We start from the raw sequence: 18,798 nt of genomic DNA, 5'->3' as shown, positions 1-18,798 counted from the left end.
AGACATCTCACCAAAAGAGCCCAAGCTGAGGGCTGGAGACGTGGCTCATTCGTTAAGAGCACGTGCCATTCTTGCAGAGGACCAGGGTTTAGTTCCTACCTAGCGCCTCCATAGTGGCTCACAAGCTTCCATGACTCCGATTCCAGGGGACCCATCACTTTCTTCTGACCTCCGTAGGCATCAGGCCTGCACGTGGTACACATACATACTTGCAGGCAAAATACTCATGTGCATACAATAAAACAAATACAGATAAAAAGAGCCCGAGCCAAAGCAAAAAAAAAAAAAAAAGTATAATGGGAAACGTACTGAATTGCCTTAAATTAGAAAATTTCAAGGTTCCTTCCATCAGCAGAAACTTAGGGCCCCCCCCCATAAGAAACAGCGGGGGGTAGGGAGTAGGGGTGGGGGGTGATGGTGGGGGGCAGGAAGTACTCCAGTCAGTGAAGAGCTTGCCTATCAAGCGGGATGGCCAACATTTGACCCTCGTCAGCACTCTTATAAAAAGGCAGAGGGGCTGACAGCTGCCCGTGATGGATGCAGATGTCTGGGTAGCTGACTACTCATCCTACCTGAATCAACAAGCCCGGAGTCCCCAGGAGAGATCTTGTCTCAAAACCCAATGTTGATGGCTCCTGAAGAATGACGTGAAGGGTGACCTCTGGCCTCCACAAACATGGTTGCACTTGTCCAGGCCCCCTACCCCATGAACGTATTCCAACCCCTACCATACACACAAAAGACTGAACTATAAAAACTGACGAGGGCACAGATTTCTTAAAATATTTGTTAGTTTCCATGCTAAGAGAGGAGTAGGTCCTCTCGTTGAAATGATGAACCCACTGATTACCACTTCACCGTGAATTAAAAAACATGCTTCACGCATTTATTGAGTTGTGTCATCCAGTGATACAGCTGTTTGCATGTAAAACAGAGAAATCCTGGAAATGTCTTCCTGACAGGCACGTTAGGAAAAACAGACACAGACACCTGCGGGTTTTGTTAGAGTACAAGATTGCTATTTGGCACCACTTACTACAATTATCAAAAGCAGTTTTGGAGGAAAAAAACCACTTGACTCCCCTAAATATCCATGTGTTTACATATCGGACGGTTGTCTAGCAGATGGAACTTGTGGAGTGTAACATTGAAACATTATTGCTTTAAATGTCACCATTGCTGTCCCCAAAGATAAAGAGTTACAAACCATAGGTAATACTTGTTTTTGTCACTAGGTGGGCCTTTGGCTCCCCATTTTTTCCTCCCTCCCTAGACAATAAGATACATGCCTAAAAGCCTTGGCTTCATTTAGATTGGGAGGGGACAGTGTTCCTTCTGTGAAAGCCATCCATATCATCGGCCAGTGTAAATGTGCGTGGGTGCGTGCATGCGTGCATGCGGGTTCTCATTTGCAAAGGGCTTAAGCTTTGGGGTACAGAGTGACGGTGTCGTAGCCTTCTGGGGGTCTCGTACGGGCTCTCGCGTGGGTCTCACAGTACAGCTCCCCCTCCACGAAGAAGTAGCCCTTCTGCTTGAGGTTGAGGTCACAGTCAGCGCACACAAAGCACTCGGGGTGCCGGTACTTATCCCGGGCCTTGACAACGGCACCTCTGTGGGGAGAAGACACAGGTATACAGGTGAGACCAGTCCAGAAAGGGAGAGGATGCTGCCGTGAGCTCGGCCGTTTCCCATCAGGCACTTGGGCAATGGCACAGCTCGGCCTCAGCATCACCTTTCTCTCTGATACTGAGGTGTGAATAGTCTCCAGAGTCTCAGACGCGTAACTTAGAGGAGGTTCCAGTCTGCGTAGGTTCCAGCCTCATGCTCCACCCCCAGTTTCTTTACAAGTGGGAGCCATAATATATGTGGGTACTTGGAGGCAGGCCATGGGCTGCACTGTTGGAAGTCCCCCAGCTGACTTTCTATCCTGGGTCCAGCATCTACTCTACTGAGTAGAGATGGCACACCCACTAGGTGGGTTTACCTTAACCCAGGACTTGGTTTCTTTTCGTTTAGGAGCAATAATTACTTTTGGTGATGCCATACCACCCTCTTTTCTTTCTGACCCCGCCCCTACTTCCTTTCCCTCGGTTCTAACCAAGACCCCCTCGTCTCACTGCTCTCTTAGATAACTAGACACATTTTTGTCTCTACTTGTGCTGGGGGAACCGGATAAAGGGATAGAAGAAGTGGTCACATGAAACACATTTAAGATGGTGTGACTCACTTGAAGAATCTGAATCAGCAAAGGTGACTTTTTCACACATGGGCTTTCTTGACGATGGAAGCTGACTGTATTTTAGAAATTTATATCTTGATATTTGTACAATTGAAATAATTGGTCACGTAATGCATCTTAACTCACAACCCAATGGTCCCTGCATTTGTTTTTCTCCTATACAGAAAAGTAAGTATTCAAAGATTACATATTAATGAAGTTAACTTACAAAGCGGAAGTCACAATTCTCGGAAATTGTTTTCATGTACACGTTTGGGCAGAATCTTTTTTTTTTTCCCCCAAAAAGTATTTCTGAAGGTACAGACTGCTGACTCACATTCGACTCCACTTTAAGGTTATGACTAAGGCACCCTGACCAAATATGCTACAGCATTGTAGATGTTCTATTTTAAGTTACTGAATAGAAATTTAACTTTTTCAAAGTTGCCCTTTTCTACATAAAGGCTTAAAAAGTATAAGACGTGGAAAACTGCCGGCAAGACTCAAAGTGAATTCCCGAGTTGAAAGTGAGACATACACAATGCCGCTCCCACACTTGTCACAGAGTGGCATCCTCGGGGCACCGCCAGCTCCGCCGTGGACTTTCGTAACCGGAGCCTTCACGCTCCTAGTTCCAGCAGGACGATCATCTGAAAAACAAAGTGTTTCCATTTATGGTGGGGAACAGCTGGCTCCGGTTTGCGCTTGGAGTCTATTTTAAAATGTGCACTTTAGCCCAAGGAATTCTGCAGCGGCCTCTGCACCGTGGTTTCAAAAGGGAGCAGGGCCCGTGGGTGCAGGAGAGACTGGGTTCTGAAACAGGCCCCTTTAAAATGAAATGACTTACAAAATCTGCTGTTGGGAACTGTTGCAAGATGCTCGAAGGAGCAAAGGGCACTTTGGGGAAAAAAAAAAAAAACCTATGCCATAAAATGTACCATCCCAGTGACTGTTAAGAACGTAGTTCACCTGCTGCATATCACTGTATATTTGTCACGTTTTCGTCATCTGCAGACAGAAACTGGAGACTGTGTAAACCCTAAATAGGAAGTGTTCTTCCCCTCCCTTTCAACCCTAGAAACCTCTTCTCCCCTTTCTGCCTATAAATTGGTCTGTTCTAGATGTCTCATAGAAACAGAACCAGCAAGATCTTTCCTTTTATGTCCGGTTTCTTTCACCTATCATAATGCTTTCAAGGTTCATCCATAGTCTCCCATCGGTCAGAATTTCATGCCTTTTAAAGGTGGGGTAACATCGTGTCCCAGGTATGTTATCACATTTTGTTTACCCACTTGAGTCTCAACGGGTATTTGAATGTTTTCATCCATTTGGTCCTTGCAAATAACTGGAATACCATCGTACAAGTGTGTGTTTTCATTTCTGCTTTGAGATGTCTGTCTAGGCACAGAATTCCTGGGTCATTTCTTGTTTTTTATTTATTTATTATTTATTTTTTATTTTATTTTTCTTTTTTTCAAGACAGGGTTTCTCTGTGTAATTTTGGTACCTGTCCTGGATCTTGCTCTGTAGCCCAGGCTGGCCTCGAACTCACGGAGATCCGCCTGGCTCTGACTCCCGAGTGCTGGGATTAAAGGCGTGCGCCACCGCCGCCTGGCTCTGGGTCCTTTCTTAATGAACTTTCTAAGGAGCAACTGTCCTGCATACCACCGTGGTTGCATCATTCACATCCACATTATCAATGCACCCGTTCGCCATTATTTCTAGAACCCCACCAACACTTAATTCCCATTTTCCTACCCATCCCAAGGAGGCATTTTTGCCTTTGTGTGACTCTTAGAGGGCAGTATATATCTTTTGGGGGACAAAAAGCATGGGCTAAAGTACAAGCCACAGGTCAACAGAAGTTGGTGAGAGGTCAGCTCTCCTGCGTACTGGTTGTGTGACCGTATCCTAGTCCACTTTTCTTATGCCTGTTTCTTACTTCTCAACTGGGGCAAATGACAGTTTCTACCTTCCCGAGTTATTGTGGAAACTTAGTAGTACTATATACAAGGTGCTTTGCCCAGACTGAGGACCACAGCAGATTTCATTTCATGCTTTTTTTGTTTCCTCCCAGTTTTTTTCAAGACAGGGTTTCTTCGTGTAGCCCTGCTGTTCTGGAAAATTTTCCTAACATTAATTCTTGTTTGTTTGTTTGTTTGGAAACAGGGTTTCTCTTTGTAGCCCTCCTGTCCTGGAACTCACTCTGTAGACCAGACGGGCCTCGAACTCAGAGATTCACCTGCCTCTGCTTCTTGATTAAAGGTATGCACCACCCACAGCCCGGCCATTTTTTTTTTTTTTTTTTTTTTTGCCTCAAGGTTGATAATATTCTAAGGAGTTGTGGGGGAAGAGGCTGAGAAATCTTATAATATCCATTGAGAACTAAATCTTCTGATTAATAAGCTTTGCTGGCCCTTGACTACTATGGGTAGAATTTGGTTTTGGTGTTTTTTGTTTGAATGAGTAGTTTCATTTTATGAATACCTGGACATGTCCAGAAAGTTCTTTCTCTAACTCCTTCTGAGCAAAGACTCACTTGGATACTGACTAAAACCAGTATCCAGACATCCATTCCCTGTTGCTCAATTCTTCTCCTCCTCCACCCATCCAAGGGCCTCTACATATACGTCAGTAGACACTGGCAGAGACTCACCAGACCCGTCGTTCACTAGTTCCTGGAGCACCCTGAAGGAGCCTGACTGGCGGGGAGGAGTTGGCTCGTCCCGATTGTCATGGAGCATGCGGTACACATCTGAATGAGGGGGTACCGAGGCCGTGGGTTCACTGAAACACAAATGCAGTCGGTGATGCATCATCCGGAGCCCCGTGAGGAGGCAACAGGACAAGTATCATCCTCTGTGCTGAGCAGGGGTGACTCTCAAGTGAATCTCTATGCAAGAAATACCACGGGAATTCACATCGGTTATCTCTGTCAGGACACGGTCGTTTAAAAAACAAGACCTGTGTCTGATGGCCATATAATTATAGATGTGAACAAAATAGCACCCCCCCCCCTTTTCAGAAAAAAAAAAAGACAGCAGGCACAATACAGGAGTGAGCTCATTTTGGTTTTTCTCACTCATAGAAGTTTAAATATTCCCCTTTTTGATAGAAAACTAAATTTCTTATGACTTATCAGTTGATGAAATTCACCCAACAGAGTTTCAAACAACACAATGCAGAAACTTCCATCAATGTTTGCTAAACTGACTGTTCTATTTTTAATAGTCACATTAATAATGAGAGCAATTTTATTTACTATGCTTTCAGTAAATACATTAATAATGAACAATTAAAAATATTATCAGCCGGGCGTTGGTGGCGCACGCCTTTAATCCCAGCACTCGGGAGGCAGAGCCAGGCGGATCTCTGTGAGTTCGAGGCCAGCCTGGGCTACCAAGTGAGCTCCAGGAAAGGCGCAAAGCTACACAGAGAAACCCTGTCTCGGAAAAAAAAAATAAAAAAAAAAAAAAATAAAAATATTATCATAATATTACTTGTTAGGCACTAAATACTTTGTTATTGAATTGTATCATCTAGAAATTTATCTGCGTATCTTTTAGTCACCTGTTATATTTTAAAATAATCATACGTATATATATTTCTTTACAAAATGACTTTGGGATGAACTCACTGAATAAACCCTGAGACAACTCTGAGATATTGCTACATAACATTCTCAAGTATCACAGTAATTTATAGAAAGTGATTTTACAATACCAAAAGAAGCAGTGTGATTTTATTCCATAATAAATCTTTTTAATTGGAAAAGCTTGGTGGCAAAGGTACTTGGAACAGACATTAATAACAAAGAAGAAACTAGTCAAAATAAAGACTGACTGGAATTGAATATCTTCACTAACAGCTTGAAGCATTTGCTTATAAGAACTTAATGAAATGCAAACATTTTAAACGGCAAAACAATCCTTTCCACCTCAATTAGAGAAAGAGAAAGGATCATCTCATAACAGTGTTTGGACTCTCTCAATCCCCGCCTCCCATCTTTTTACTTACAAAAGACAGATGTACGTTCACAAGCCACTGCTGAGAATACTAAATCAGGCATTTATAAAGCACATCGCAGCTTTCAAAAGACATCCATTTGGCCTTTATGTGATTTCATTTTATTTCGATCTGCCCTATTATCTACATAGTGAAGTTTCAACACCAGGCTTAAATGTTTGCAATACATTTTTTTTCTTTTTCCTTTGAAGCTTTCCCATAGCTTTCTTCCCACCAAGACAACGCTAGAAGACCCCATCAAAGTAGACATCACCCATGCGTTTAGTCAACATGCCCATAGGTTCAGAAAGACTCATATTACCTCATCGAGGGTGTCTCCCCTAGAGCTGTGGAAACCTGACCCTGAAGTGTTTCCATGATATTGTCATCTGAGTACAACTGCATAGGTGTGTTAAACTGAGCGTGCACAATCTTCACACCGGGAAGTTCCATTTCCAAAGGAATGTTAGGGGCCATCTTAGCCGCAACCTTTAAGTCCCCCGGGCAGATGGTACTAACGGTACTGACAGAAGAAGGCGTGCTGCGTCCACTGCCACCGTCAATACCAGAAGGCGTGCTGCAGCCGCTGTGTTAATGTCGGGGTTACACAGAGAGGACACAGGAACCGGAAGAACACAGAGGACAAACACAGACAGGGGAGAAGGAATTGGGGGCAGAAGAGGTGATCGCATCAGTCTAAAGTGTGTCTAAAAGGGACGATGAAAAACATTCACACTCGAAAAACTTGGACAAAGTCAAAAGTTGCTGGTGATATTGCATTTGTTGGCTTGATTCTGTCAGGTTGAAGGTTAACATGTAGAAAGGGTCCATAAAGCAGGTAGACAACAAATGTCTTTCCTCCTTTAAAAAAAATAGGTCAAATAATTTGGTTTCTGACAGTATCACAGGTAAATGGTGGAGGGACATTAGCTAGATAATCCTTTCATGTCTCTCAGTTTTATAATTAGAGTATAAAGAGTGGTATTTCACACATAATACCACTATATAGCATGAAGATTTAGGCTGAACATTTCAAAACAAGCATACTTCAATCAGAGAGGCAAGCCTTGACTGAATAGTAATTGGCAACTTGTGGGTAAGGCTAACTAAAGATTGTATTTTTGAGCTATATTATCAGTACTTTGCCATTTCAATACATCATCTTATTGTTCACTGATTCTGTTAAGAATATTCTTTTTTTTTTTTTTTAAAGCTGTTCTGTAACTTCGTACAGGAACTAGAAACAGTCAATAAATGCCCATCACCTTGCAGTTGATGATTATGGAACAAGTAGGTCATCTCTGATTATCTGGATGCTACCCCAGGCTAAGGTTTGTTTCCTTCACACAGAGGTGTTTCATGCAAGATTGTGGACACACACACACACACACACACACACATATTTCCATGCATATTTTTTATTTCCTTTTAAGGATAAGAATTAGGGACTTTCAAAATATTATAGAGGTTGGTCATCCTAGTCAAGGACAAGGGCAATTTGGTATGCTTTATGAAACTGAACTGGCAACCAGCCACAACGGACATGCATCTGTTAATTAATTAGTAATAATTAACTTGGTACTGGGAATTGAACCTAGGGTCTCAGGCATGCTAAGTAATCAATCACCGAGCTATATGGAGCTATTAACATAAGCCTCTGTTATGATTGCCTGTTAGTGTTGCCGTGAACCCGAGACACATACATGTATGTGATGTGATTGTCTTAAAGTCAGTGATCTCAGCTGTGATATATGGGGCCCCACCTTTACAGTTACTTTAAAAGGCTACTGTTGTTAACTACAGCCCCATGTAGACACTAAACCCAAAAAGGATGCTGGGCACTGATTTTCTTTTTTTAAATCAATGTTGTAGCCTGGTTAGTTTGGACAATACTGTCAGTAAATAAGTTAATTATTTTTTAGGGTCTTGTGTTGCACAATCCAACTTCCTACACCATCCCTTTCACTCCTGCCTGTTGAGAATTTGTTTAAATTTTAGCCAGGTCATTAGTTAAGTCATATACCAAAATGCTATGTGGCCTTATTCACCACTTTTTTTTTTTTTTTTGGCTCAGCACCAATTCCTAAAATTGACTTTAATTGCTAAAAAAAAAAAAAAAAAAAGGAAATTTTCTCTTGTAGAGCAGTTTGGTCAGGATTAAATGAGTTGATGTAAGTGTAATGAGGTTCAGGAACTTGAAAAATGGGAGTTTGAGACAGTGAGTTAAATCTTGAGGGACCAACATAACAGACCCATTCAGGAAAGATTTAGAACTTCTCTGGCTTCCTGTGCATCAGGCTGGATGCTGGGTAAGCTATCGTCAATGTGAACTCACAGATATCCTTTATTTTGAGGTGTAATCAGCATTTTTTCTGCTATTAGGGATCGTATATTGATATATATGTGCATATGGTTTTAATTTGTCAAAGATGTGTCTTCTATTTCTCCTTCCTTTATCATTGAATTGGGGTCCCGTGACTAATAAATTAGGGGCCTGTGCCTACTAAATGGAGGAAATGATGTAACATCAACAAGAGTGACCTTTTATAAATATCCAAGACAATGTTAAAAGAGTTCCTGTGTTGATTTCAATAAAATTGTTCTCAGGGACTCTAGGCACTGTGGAATATCCTCATGAGCCCAGGGACTTATCCTTAATGACCTGGAATGCAGATACTAGTTTGATCTCTTGAGATTGTCTTAGTAATGTGGCAGCATCACCTGTAAAGAGGACGGTGACCTCAAATACTTTACAACCCAGGTGGTTTTTTTTTTTTTTTTTTTTTTTTTTTTTTTTTTTTTTTTTTAACAGACAACCAACTTCCCTCAGACTGTGTTCAGACTTTCAGCAGGGAGGGCAGATTTCTAGTTGTAACTTGCTTAAAGCTACCCAGAAACATTTCATTTTTACATCCAGATCCATAAAAGTATCTTGTGCATATTGTAAGTTATCACTTTGACTTAAAAATGTCACATATTTTGATATAAAGATGCCGGTGCTTTAAACGGCTTCGACTGGGATGAAGTCATCAAACTCAGCCAGAGCTAGGACGGAAACACTATGCACATTGACACCTAAATCCACTGCACCTGTTTTACTTCAGATTAAACAGGTTTTTCATTCACAGTGCAGTAGTAGCTTGGTATGTAGCCTCGCAAAATTGTACCTTGTGGACAAATCACTGGATCACTGGGAGAGAGGAAAAAGTTCCAAGGGTAGAGTAAATAGTGAGGGGACAGAGGAAGAAAGGAAGAATGGAGAGTCATTTCTACTAGTCTTTAGAATCTGTACACAGGTACCTGTTATTTATTTATGTATCTATTTTTAGAGGATTCCTTTCTTCTAAATTCTGTGGTATTAAGAGGGATCTGCAAGTGGCAAGCTTGTAAATGGTTTGTCCTTGTTGCCACGTTAAAGTTAAGATGAAAACATAGAAGAATGCCCCTCTGACTTACTTTGAATTTTGTACAATCAAATGTGTCCTAGGTCTTTACTCAATATATTTAGCTATATATTGGATCTATCTATCTATCTATCTATCTATCTATCTATCTATCTATCTATCTATCTATCTATCTATCTATCTATCCATCTATCTATCTAATAGTAAAATAGCATTTTTAACTCCCCCCCCCCAAGACAGGGTTTCTTTGTGTAGTCCTGGCTGTCCTAGAACTCGCTCTGTAGACCAGGTTGGCCTTGAACTCACAGAAATCCACCTGCCTCTGCCTCCCGAGTTCTGGGATTAAAAGCGTGTGCCACCACTGCCCTGAACATTTTTAACTTTTAATATGGTGTGTTATGTGACTGAAGGTGGAGTGTCGTAGGGGTAGCATTGGGAAAAAGGGGGAAAAAGGAGGAAAAGGAATGGGTACAAGGTAACAAAGAGGATGGTGTAGAGCTGAAAGGTGGAGAGGGGAAAGCAGCTAGCACTGAGCACTCTTAGGATTTTAATCCTTTATCCAATGAGCATGTGGTGAGCATACACTGTTTGTTATGTTCCAGGCTCATTTCTAGGTTCTGTGGAGAAAACGTGGAGCCAGTCCCACAAAGACACTTCATGTGGCACCGCAGCTTTCTTAGCCTCTTCCTCCCACATTTCTTTCTGTGTCTGACATTATGAAAACTGTGTGGTTTATTTGGAGACTATCTTCTGGCCCTTCTTGTAGCTTATTGAAGGGTCTACACTTCAAAGTCATATATTATGTAAGGATTTACTAGTCACAGGAGTTAAGTCCCTACAGGGTCAGCCACATAATTATAAAATGGACCAGTTAACAGGTACTTAACAGTGATGAGCATTTCAATAAGCTGGCATGTAAAGGTATTTAATTAACTCCCACATATAGTGAACAGTGGGAGGGCAAAATAGATTACGCCTATGGTATGAGTTCACCTATGGGCTACCAGTTTGGGGCACCTGATGTAAACCATTATGCAGCATTTCTAACCCATTAGGATCCACCTGGTCTGATCAACAGTGTCCTTGGGTTAACTAACTGAAGGTCAGAGTGATGGGTTTGAGGTTTCCTGAAGTTGCGATTTTGGTATTCCTTTCAGCTGAAGTTCAGGTTCAACTTTCAGAGGAGATTCTGGAAAAGACTGTGTAGCTACAGTCACTTCTCTGACTGACAGGTAAGGACTTGAGGTTTTGTTCGTCATTGTTAATATGGTTTATACAACGTATTCCGTAAGAGTCAGCAATACTTACAGTAACTGCTTTCCTTCTCTCAAATTATAATGATTTTCACCAGATAGAAACTTTCTGTCTCAAGGAGCCTTTCTTCCTTTGCAAGGATCCATATGCATGAATATATATAAGGGCCAAAATGGTGGGTTTGAAGAAGCAAGGAGAAGCAGGCACTGAGGTGGATGGCTGGAGTCTGCCAATCACTTGAAGCAATCCTGGCTTCTACTTGCTACTACCTGGGGCTGGGTTTGTTTGTGTGTTTGTTTGTTTGTTTCTGCAGGCTAGGCTTTCCTGACGTGGGACAGGGTACATCTGCCTGTCTCAAAGGTCACTGTGTTCTGGATGGGATCTGCAGAGCTTCTGGGGCACTAGTTATAAATACACATGGTGATCACATAAAATCTCACAGCTCTGCCAGCTGGTCAATATTTACCCTCAGTAACGGATGCTATCTGGCTAGTGTTCGCTGCTAAGTGAGTTGCTTCTTTTCTCTTCTGAAATAAGCTTTGTAAGGAAAAGTCACTTCAGGCACCTAGAAGTTACTTTTCTGGGTGATTAGTAAGGATTGAGTAAAGCAACATGCTCTTCAAACTTCACAATCTCAGAATTGATGACCTGGTTCGGCCTGGAATTATGAAAGGTTTGGGCCGAATATTGTGCTTGTGTTCAAAGTAGTTCACATCCTGTAAAAAACAAAGGGTTAAAGAAAAATCCCTCAGTGGTGGCTTGCTCTTTTGAGGCTAAAAGTAAATCCATGAGAATTCTGTGGAGAGGATGATTTACCACTGAATATTGACATGACTAAGAAGGGTGATGATGGAACCAGAGACTCCCTTTCTTTCCCTTTTCTTTTCTTTTCTTTTTTTTAAAGCTTCATAGCTACTAAACATTCAGGAACTGGCTGACCGGCTCCAGAACAATTAGAGCCAAGTTCTAGATGCTTCTCTTTAAAAACAAAAGTGCAGTAGTACCTTCTAGAAAGGAAAGGAGGAAACGGCAAGAGCTGGGCGTCAGGAAAGGAAGCACATCATGAAGAACACTGGCCAGAACTGAGCTTCAGTACTTACTTTTGAGGTGAACTGGGGATGAGACCCCGCAGCTGTCCATGCAGTGCGTCTTGGATATTGCTAGTTGAATAGAGCCCAATTGGTGAGTTATAGGAAGCGCTCACTACCTGTCTTTTGTCATCAATATTTGCAGCTGCAACGAAAGGCTGGGCCCTTCTGTTGTGTGCGGTACCAATGGGTTTGAATTCCTGTACATGGCAGACAAAACACACAGAGCCACAGAACGCACAACAAAGCAGTTAATGAACAAACCCGTCAGCAACGCTGTTGTTAATTAAGGCATCATTACCTGCTATAGGATTAGCGAAATGGTTAGGAGAGGAATTAGGGTCCATCTTTCTCTCATGTCTCTGTAATTTACACATGCTACATTCATCGACCAAATTCTAGATGCAATGGACCAGACCTCATCTGATATCTCAAAATTCAAGCACTGTCTGGCCTTCTCTTCTTCTGGCTTCCTCTACTTCTTTTATGAAACTCAAAAACAGTGTATTATGAGAAGATTTTTAGTTTAGAAAAAAAATTTGCCAGATTTAATATTCTCTCCAGCTGAGGTTACATGTGTTTTCTTCTCTATAAATACACTCTTGCTTTTGTGGTACTGGTGACAGAACCCAGGGTCCAGCACGCCTCAGGAAAGCCTGCTACCACCAGGCTTAATGAATTTCCCCCCAAGTGAGAGAATAAAAAATCAGCAGGCAAATGAGCAGTTGTGAATAACTACAGTGAATCATTTAAACTTATTTAGGCACAGATTCTTATTTTGCTTTTAAAAATATTCACAATGACAAGACCCAATTAATCATCATTTACAATCAACAAGGCCCAATCATTAATTTGAGTGCGGCTGTACTTTTAAAAAAGCAAGAAGAATGAGAAGAACTTATGAAAGTAGGAACATACAAATAGAATTCCTTTCTTTTATTGTGATAATGACACATGTATGTTTAAAGAATGGTTGTCCCTTTTTTGAGGGACAAATGAAAGGAATCTAGAGATGTGATATCAACCTCTCTCTCTCTCTCTCTCTCTCTCTCTCTATATATATATATATATATATATATATATATATATAATTAAAATCAGATTTTTCACTCTGTTGCTCAAAGAATAGGACCACACAGCAGTGTCTCAAGCCTTGAGTTTGAAACATGCCCGAATGAACAACCTATGTGTAGGAATAATATTTTCTAGTTTTGAATACATGGATAGTTTTTTTTTAAATTTATTTGTTTATTATGTAAACAGTGTTCTGCCTATATGTATGCCTGCACACCATAAGAGGGCACCAAATCTCATCAAAGATGGTTGTGAGCCACCATGTGGTTGCTGGGAATTGAACTCAAGACCACTGGAAGAACAGCTAGTGCTCTTAACCTCTGAGCCATCTCTCCAGCCCATGGATAGTTTTTGAAGCTGTTCACTTTTGTCTTAGAAGCACCAAACGAAACTGGTAGGGATGCTAAAATACTCATGAGACTGTGCTCTGTACAAATGAGTCTACTCAGCAGAAGTAGCTACACCCATCTTTATAGTCTTCATTTCTTCTATGAATATGCAGTCAGTGTTGCACATAGATTTGAAATAATGCATAATTATTTGAAATGTTTCCCCAAATAGGCCTGTTGACCATGTTAAAACTGACCATGTTAAAAATTAGTTATGACTGTGCAAATGGGCACAGCTTCAATTACTAGCTACTGAGTCATTTTTCCATCTGTCCCCAATGTCATGAGACCTGAGAATCTCTGATGATATGAAGGACAGGTTCTTTGACCCCTCAAGCTTGGACACATGTATCAACAGTTTCCTGAAGCTCAAAAGGTTTAAGTTGAATACAGCTTAGCCTATGATTGTACAGTGTTATTAGACTGACTAATACCTTGTTCATATACCTTTTTTCACCTACGAGAATAGCTCGATGCTGAGGTACTGGCTGGATGACATTATTCTTGCTGCCACTTGGTAGAAAAAGTATTGGAACCACCAAACATAGTGTTAGAAATGTCCCAGCATTGAGTCACATAACACATAAAACTGTGTGCAAACATTTACATAGTTGTGCAGTCCCAGGGTGATGAGCTGATTTTTAATTTGGATTGGCTGTGTTTTGTCATTACCATTTTGATTAACCATTATCATGGTTTGAAAAAGTGTGCTGGAAATAATTGTAAGTAATGACAATACTCATGGCTTGAGCCTTTGTAACTCTTTTTGATAAGAAGAAGACAGAGGCTAATCGCCCAATTTAGTTTTGATGGATTATAAATCTTCCATGCTAATTATAGAGTAAGTCAGTCAGGATAACAAGCCATTCAAGCTTTGTTGATTTTTTTTTTTTTTTCTCAGAACGGAAGTATGAAATGTCTTAAAAATCTTGGTGAATAGTGCGGCATTTACAATAATTAATTTACTATGATGGCTTGATTGGGGAAGAAAGTATCTGCCTTCAGTTGTCATTTTGTAAGCCTTCAGATAATGAATAAGCATGGATGGTGATTGTCCTACAAAGCGACCAGCTCATCTGAAGGCATTTGTACATTCAGAATCCCCAGTAGGGCTTCCAATGGCAGTACATCGCTAGCCAGCTCCAAGATTTTCCTTTGTGACTTTCAGTTTTGGTTTCTCTTTGTCTCTCTGTCTTTCTCTGTCTCTCTTTCTCACATTAGAAATGTATGATTGGTTAACAGACAAATCCTCTTACATTCCCCTCACATCATAAAAGGAGGTCTTTCTAACCCAGGCTTAAAACATTCTTGTTTAGGCTTTGCAAAGCGTTAGTTTATGGGCTTCTAGAGTGGTTCCCCAAAGCACAATGAAGTGTAGACACCAAAGTTAAACAAGAGATTTAACAATGGCACAGAGAGGCAGCATTCTGTCCAAGTCTTACATCATTGTTGATGGTCAAACAGAATCAAAAGACAAAGCCAATTAGGTGCCTGCTAGTCCACTTTAATTACTTTCTTTTTTTCCTTTTCTTGGAAAAGCACATGCAACACAAAATTTTTATATAGCAGTTTCTCTATTCCTGCGTTTGTGTTTATTCCACCCAGAGAAAGCCATCAAATAATTCTTACCTTAACAAAAAGTAGTCATTCAAATTAATTCTCAATTTTAAAATAAGGTTTTTAGATGTTAGGGGCTTATGTTGAAGGAGTGAAATGTTAAAACAGTTGGGGTGAAAGATGTGCATCTGATGGAATGCCACCGATACCAGAAAAATGGGGTTCTTGGCAGTAGCCCCCCAAGTCCTAGAAATGACTCAGACAAGGACAACACTCAAAGTCAGTTCACCCAACATCTTACTTGATGACGTTGCTCATAGATAAAGGGTCAAGGCCATTACCGTCTTCATCGGAAGCAGGGGGTCTGACTCATACACTTCCTTTCTCTCATTTACCTACCATTTTTCTAAATCTTTCATATGAAAACTGCAGGGAAGCAAGAAACCCATGATGCAAAACGAGCAAATATTTGATCAAGTCAAAGTGAGGCAATGGATTTGTCTGTATCTTCGCGCCTGGGTTTGATGAAGCTATCCACTCATGCCCACCCTTCAAATGGAAAACAAAGCCACACTTGAAACGGCCATTTTCCTCTAGTGATGGGCTTCACGTGTTTACTCCCCATTAGAGGAACTCCAGGGGAAACGTGTACGAGAGCTCCCTTTGTTTAGCTCCTTCCAGTTACCAAAACATTGGAGATTGAAGTTAGTTTTAGGAAAACAAGCTGGCTGCACATGTAAGTACCTCTTTAATAGGAAGACACAGTACTTTACAAAGACATGGGCATAATGTTCTTCCTGCTTAGATAAGAGCCTTTGTTTGTTTGTTTCTAAAAAGTATCTATTTTTGCTAAGATAGGTACATCATATCTTTGAGTTGTCGGGCTGATGTTAAGCAGGAATGAAAGTAACAGTTTGCTTTGAGAAAGGAAGCTTTGAAGAAGGACTAACAACACGCCCATCTAGAGCGATGTGTTGTTTAGAAAAATGTCAAGAGTCCGCTCACAGACCGCCAGACTCAAGGATTCATTCAGTTGCTGGAAACAGACCTGAACAAGTTCTAAGGTCCTTTAGAAGCATAAGACTCAAACCTGAATCTATAAAACAAAACTTCTCTATTTAGTGATAGCATGGAAAGATGAAAAAAAAATCTAGCCATTAAAATTTTATATCAACTGTTATAATTGTGTAAGAAAAAGTCCCCCAAGTCTAAACTTAGAGGGAAAAAAAAACTATATATATATTTATCAACATGCTATTATTTGGCTGTGGTCTTAGATACTGGTACACAGTGTTTCACTTTCAGTGAGTAGATAGTATGTTTAAAATCAGAAAGAATATTTTGTCCCATACCAAAGGTCACAATACTTACTATAACAATTTGACTTGGGTTGAGAAACAAGAACTCAATTTCTATTGTTGGTTGGCATTTTGCCATTCACCTGCGGTAGCATTGTAGTAGGCTGATGCCCTTTGTCTCCCCAACTGACACATCTCTGCTTCCAGAAAAGTGCTCTACTTACCCAGTTCTCAGTAAGGGGGAAAAGTAAATCTTTCCGTAAGGCAGTGTATTACTTAAACATTAGTATTTTTCTCCAAATGCAAAGATCGCAAATCTGTCCGAAGAAAAGCTCTCTCTGTGCTGTAACCAGGACTGTCAGATGGCTGAGCTGCACTGAAATTCAGCTGCTTTGCGCACCAAATGCCTGTGCCATGTGAACTAGTCATGTTGCGATCTGGCTGAAAAGCGGCACAAGGGGAAACCCTTTGATGATTAGGAGAGCTGAACTTGTTCTTATCTCTGAGCCCCTCAAAGGCTGGCTTCTTGGAGAGGGAGCCAGTAAGGAGTAGGCATGACTCAAATGAATGGAATTTTAAGAGGCGCCATCTGAGTGCCTGCTACAGTTGTTAACCTAATCCTCACCTTTTTCACTTAAAAAAAGAAAGAAAGAAACTCATTTCCTTTCATTTCCTTTTCCTTATTTGAAGATTTTAAAATAAACAAATAAATAAAAAAGTATAATCTAACCCTTAAGTTCAGGATATCCGAGCTAATAAAATGGTTAACAGGCAGGAATATTTAAAATTAGAATGATGCCTTAGAAGCTAATTCTTGGGAAAATGATAGTTATATTTTTATGCATACAGACTTGCAAGAGAGATCTCTTTTCTCACTCCAGCTCAGGAATTACCATCGACTCTAAATTCTTTTTTTTTTTTTTTTTTTTTTTTTGAGGGCACCAGATCTCACTACAGATGATTGTGAGCCACCATGTAGTTGCTGGGAATTGAACTCAGGACCTTTGGAAGAACAAGCAGTGCTCTTAACCTCTGAGCCATCTCTCCAGCCCCTCCAACTCTAAATTCTTAAGAGATGGTAGCAAAGCGCAGACTCCCATCATGACTTAAGTACATCTTGCTTTAGTAAATCCTTACTAGGGTAGGAATGGCCATTGTGATGAAGTATCACCCAGGGTTTGACCCACTGATTAAACCTGTTTAGTTCCCCCAGCCCTTACATCTCATATTGGTGAGTTAGAGCTTTAAAAACAAGGATACATCTGGAACAGGGAAGTCATTTGCAAAAGGGTGCATGCAATACAGTGACTGATGTGTGCTGTGAGTGGACGACAAAGAAATGGGAATTTCACCCAATGCACTCTAGAGACTCCAAGTCTGGACAGTCAACAGATGTGTGCACAAGGGCCACACAGGTCTCCGTTTTCACTTCTGTTGCCTCTAAATGACGAACTGGTATGTGTGGGAAGTAAGTCAGTGTGTGCATTACTACAAAGGACTATGTATACATGACAGAGATGTGTCTAGAATGCTGTGTTTCATCTCACCTCTCCTTGTATCAAATGAAGTGCTCATTGGAGATACTGCCAGTCACCAATGTAAAGGACCCTCCCATGCCAGGGTGAGCCACCAATGGCTTTTAGAAGTTTTTGCTATGTTAACAGGTTGGGCGTCTCTAAACTAAAACCCAGAAATCCAAACTGTTCCGAAAAGAGAAAGATTTTGAGCAATGGTATGTTGTAAGTGGAAAATTCCATGCCTGGTCTCAAGCAATGGGTCCTAACTAAACAGGAGGCCTCATTCCCCTGAGCCTGTGTGTCAAGGTGTGAAAAAAAAAGGCAAAAATAAATTTTGTGTTTAGGTTTGAGTCTCTTCGCTAAAGTATCTCACTGTGTATATGCAAACACTGTAAATTTACCTGAAGCTTCTGGCCCTAAGCAGTTTCAAGGTGGGATCGTCCATCTATATTACCTCTATTACCTCTCCCTTCTTTTTCAGCATTTGCTCACTTACTTTGAAGAATGAAAGGTTTTTTGTTTTTTTTTTTTTTTTTTTTCTGACCTAAATATGCCACTCACCTTCCAAGATCACACAGAACTTAACAGCTGGAGGCAGTAGCCATTCTGAGAACTGGTCCCCAGGACCCATCCTGGTCATTGCTAGGAAATACAGTTTGTCCTCCATCCCTTTACCTCATTAGTCTGCGATGTACTGGGTGATTGCTGCTGGCTACGCCTGGGGAAGTCTCGTGGCTTCCTCATGAAAACAGACACATGGCTCCTGTCTTGAGAATGCTCTGGATCTTGCTTACTTTCCTCGAGGACCCTTCTCTCTCCTTTGGCTCATAATTTTTAGGCACAGACTCTTGACTTCCCTTTTAGTCAAAAGCTAGGTCAAGGATCTTATAAACCCTTCCCTTTAAAGAATACATACTGTGTTTCCTTTTCTGTGTGTGGGCTGGGAGGGGGCCGTATTTTAACTAACATAAAGCTTTGAAGGAGCACGATTTAT

At 40.9% G+C, this 18,798-nt stretch overlaps 1 protein-coding gene across 2 annotated transcripts in view; it reads right to left on the bottom strand.

Annotated features, from left to right (window-relative positions):
• Positions 1–853: 853 nt before the first annotated feature.
• Pdlim3 (PDZ and LIM domain 3) overlaps positions 854–18,798 on the bottom strand; it is a 32,798-nt gene continuing 14,853 nt past the window's right edge. The window contains exons 4-8 of one of the 2 annotated variants that reach the window (XM_028881163.2): positions 11,530–11,597; positions 6,546–6,809; positions 4,875–5,005; positions 2,757–2,868; positions 854–1,610 (exon numbers count right to left, since the gene is read on the bottom strand). In XM_028881163.2, the coding sequence (XP_028736996.1) occupies positions 1,421–1,610; positions 2,757–2,868; positions 4,875–5,005; positions 6,546–6,809; positions 11,530–11,597 (765 nt within the window). In that variant the 3' untranslated portion in view covers positions 854–1,420. Of the gene's footprint in view, positions 1,611–2,756; positions 2,869–4,874; positions 5,006–6,545; positions 6,810–11,529; positions 11,598–11,981; positions 12,170–18,798 lie in introns of both variants that reach the window. The other variant, XM_028881164.2, reaches the window with a different exon arrangement.

The sequence above is a fragment of the Peromyscus leucopus genome, chromosome 17 (assembly GCF_004664715.2).
Source record: "Peromyscus leucopus breed LL Stock chromosome 17, UCI_PerLeu_2.1, whole genome shotgun sequence".
Taxonomy (NCBI): Eukaryota; Metazoa; Chordata; class Mammalia; order Rodentia; family Cricetidae; genus Peromyscus; species Peromyscus leucopus.
This window is presented reverse-complemented; position numbering and strand designations above follow the sequence as displayed.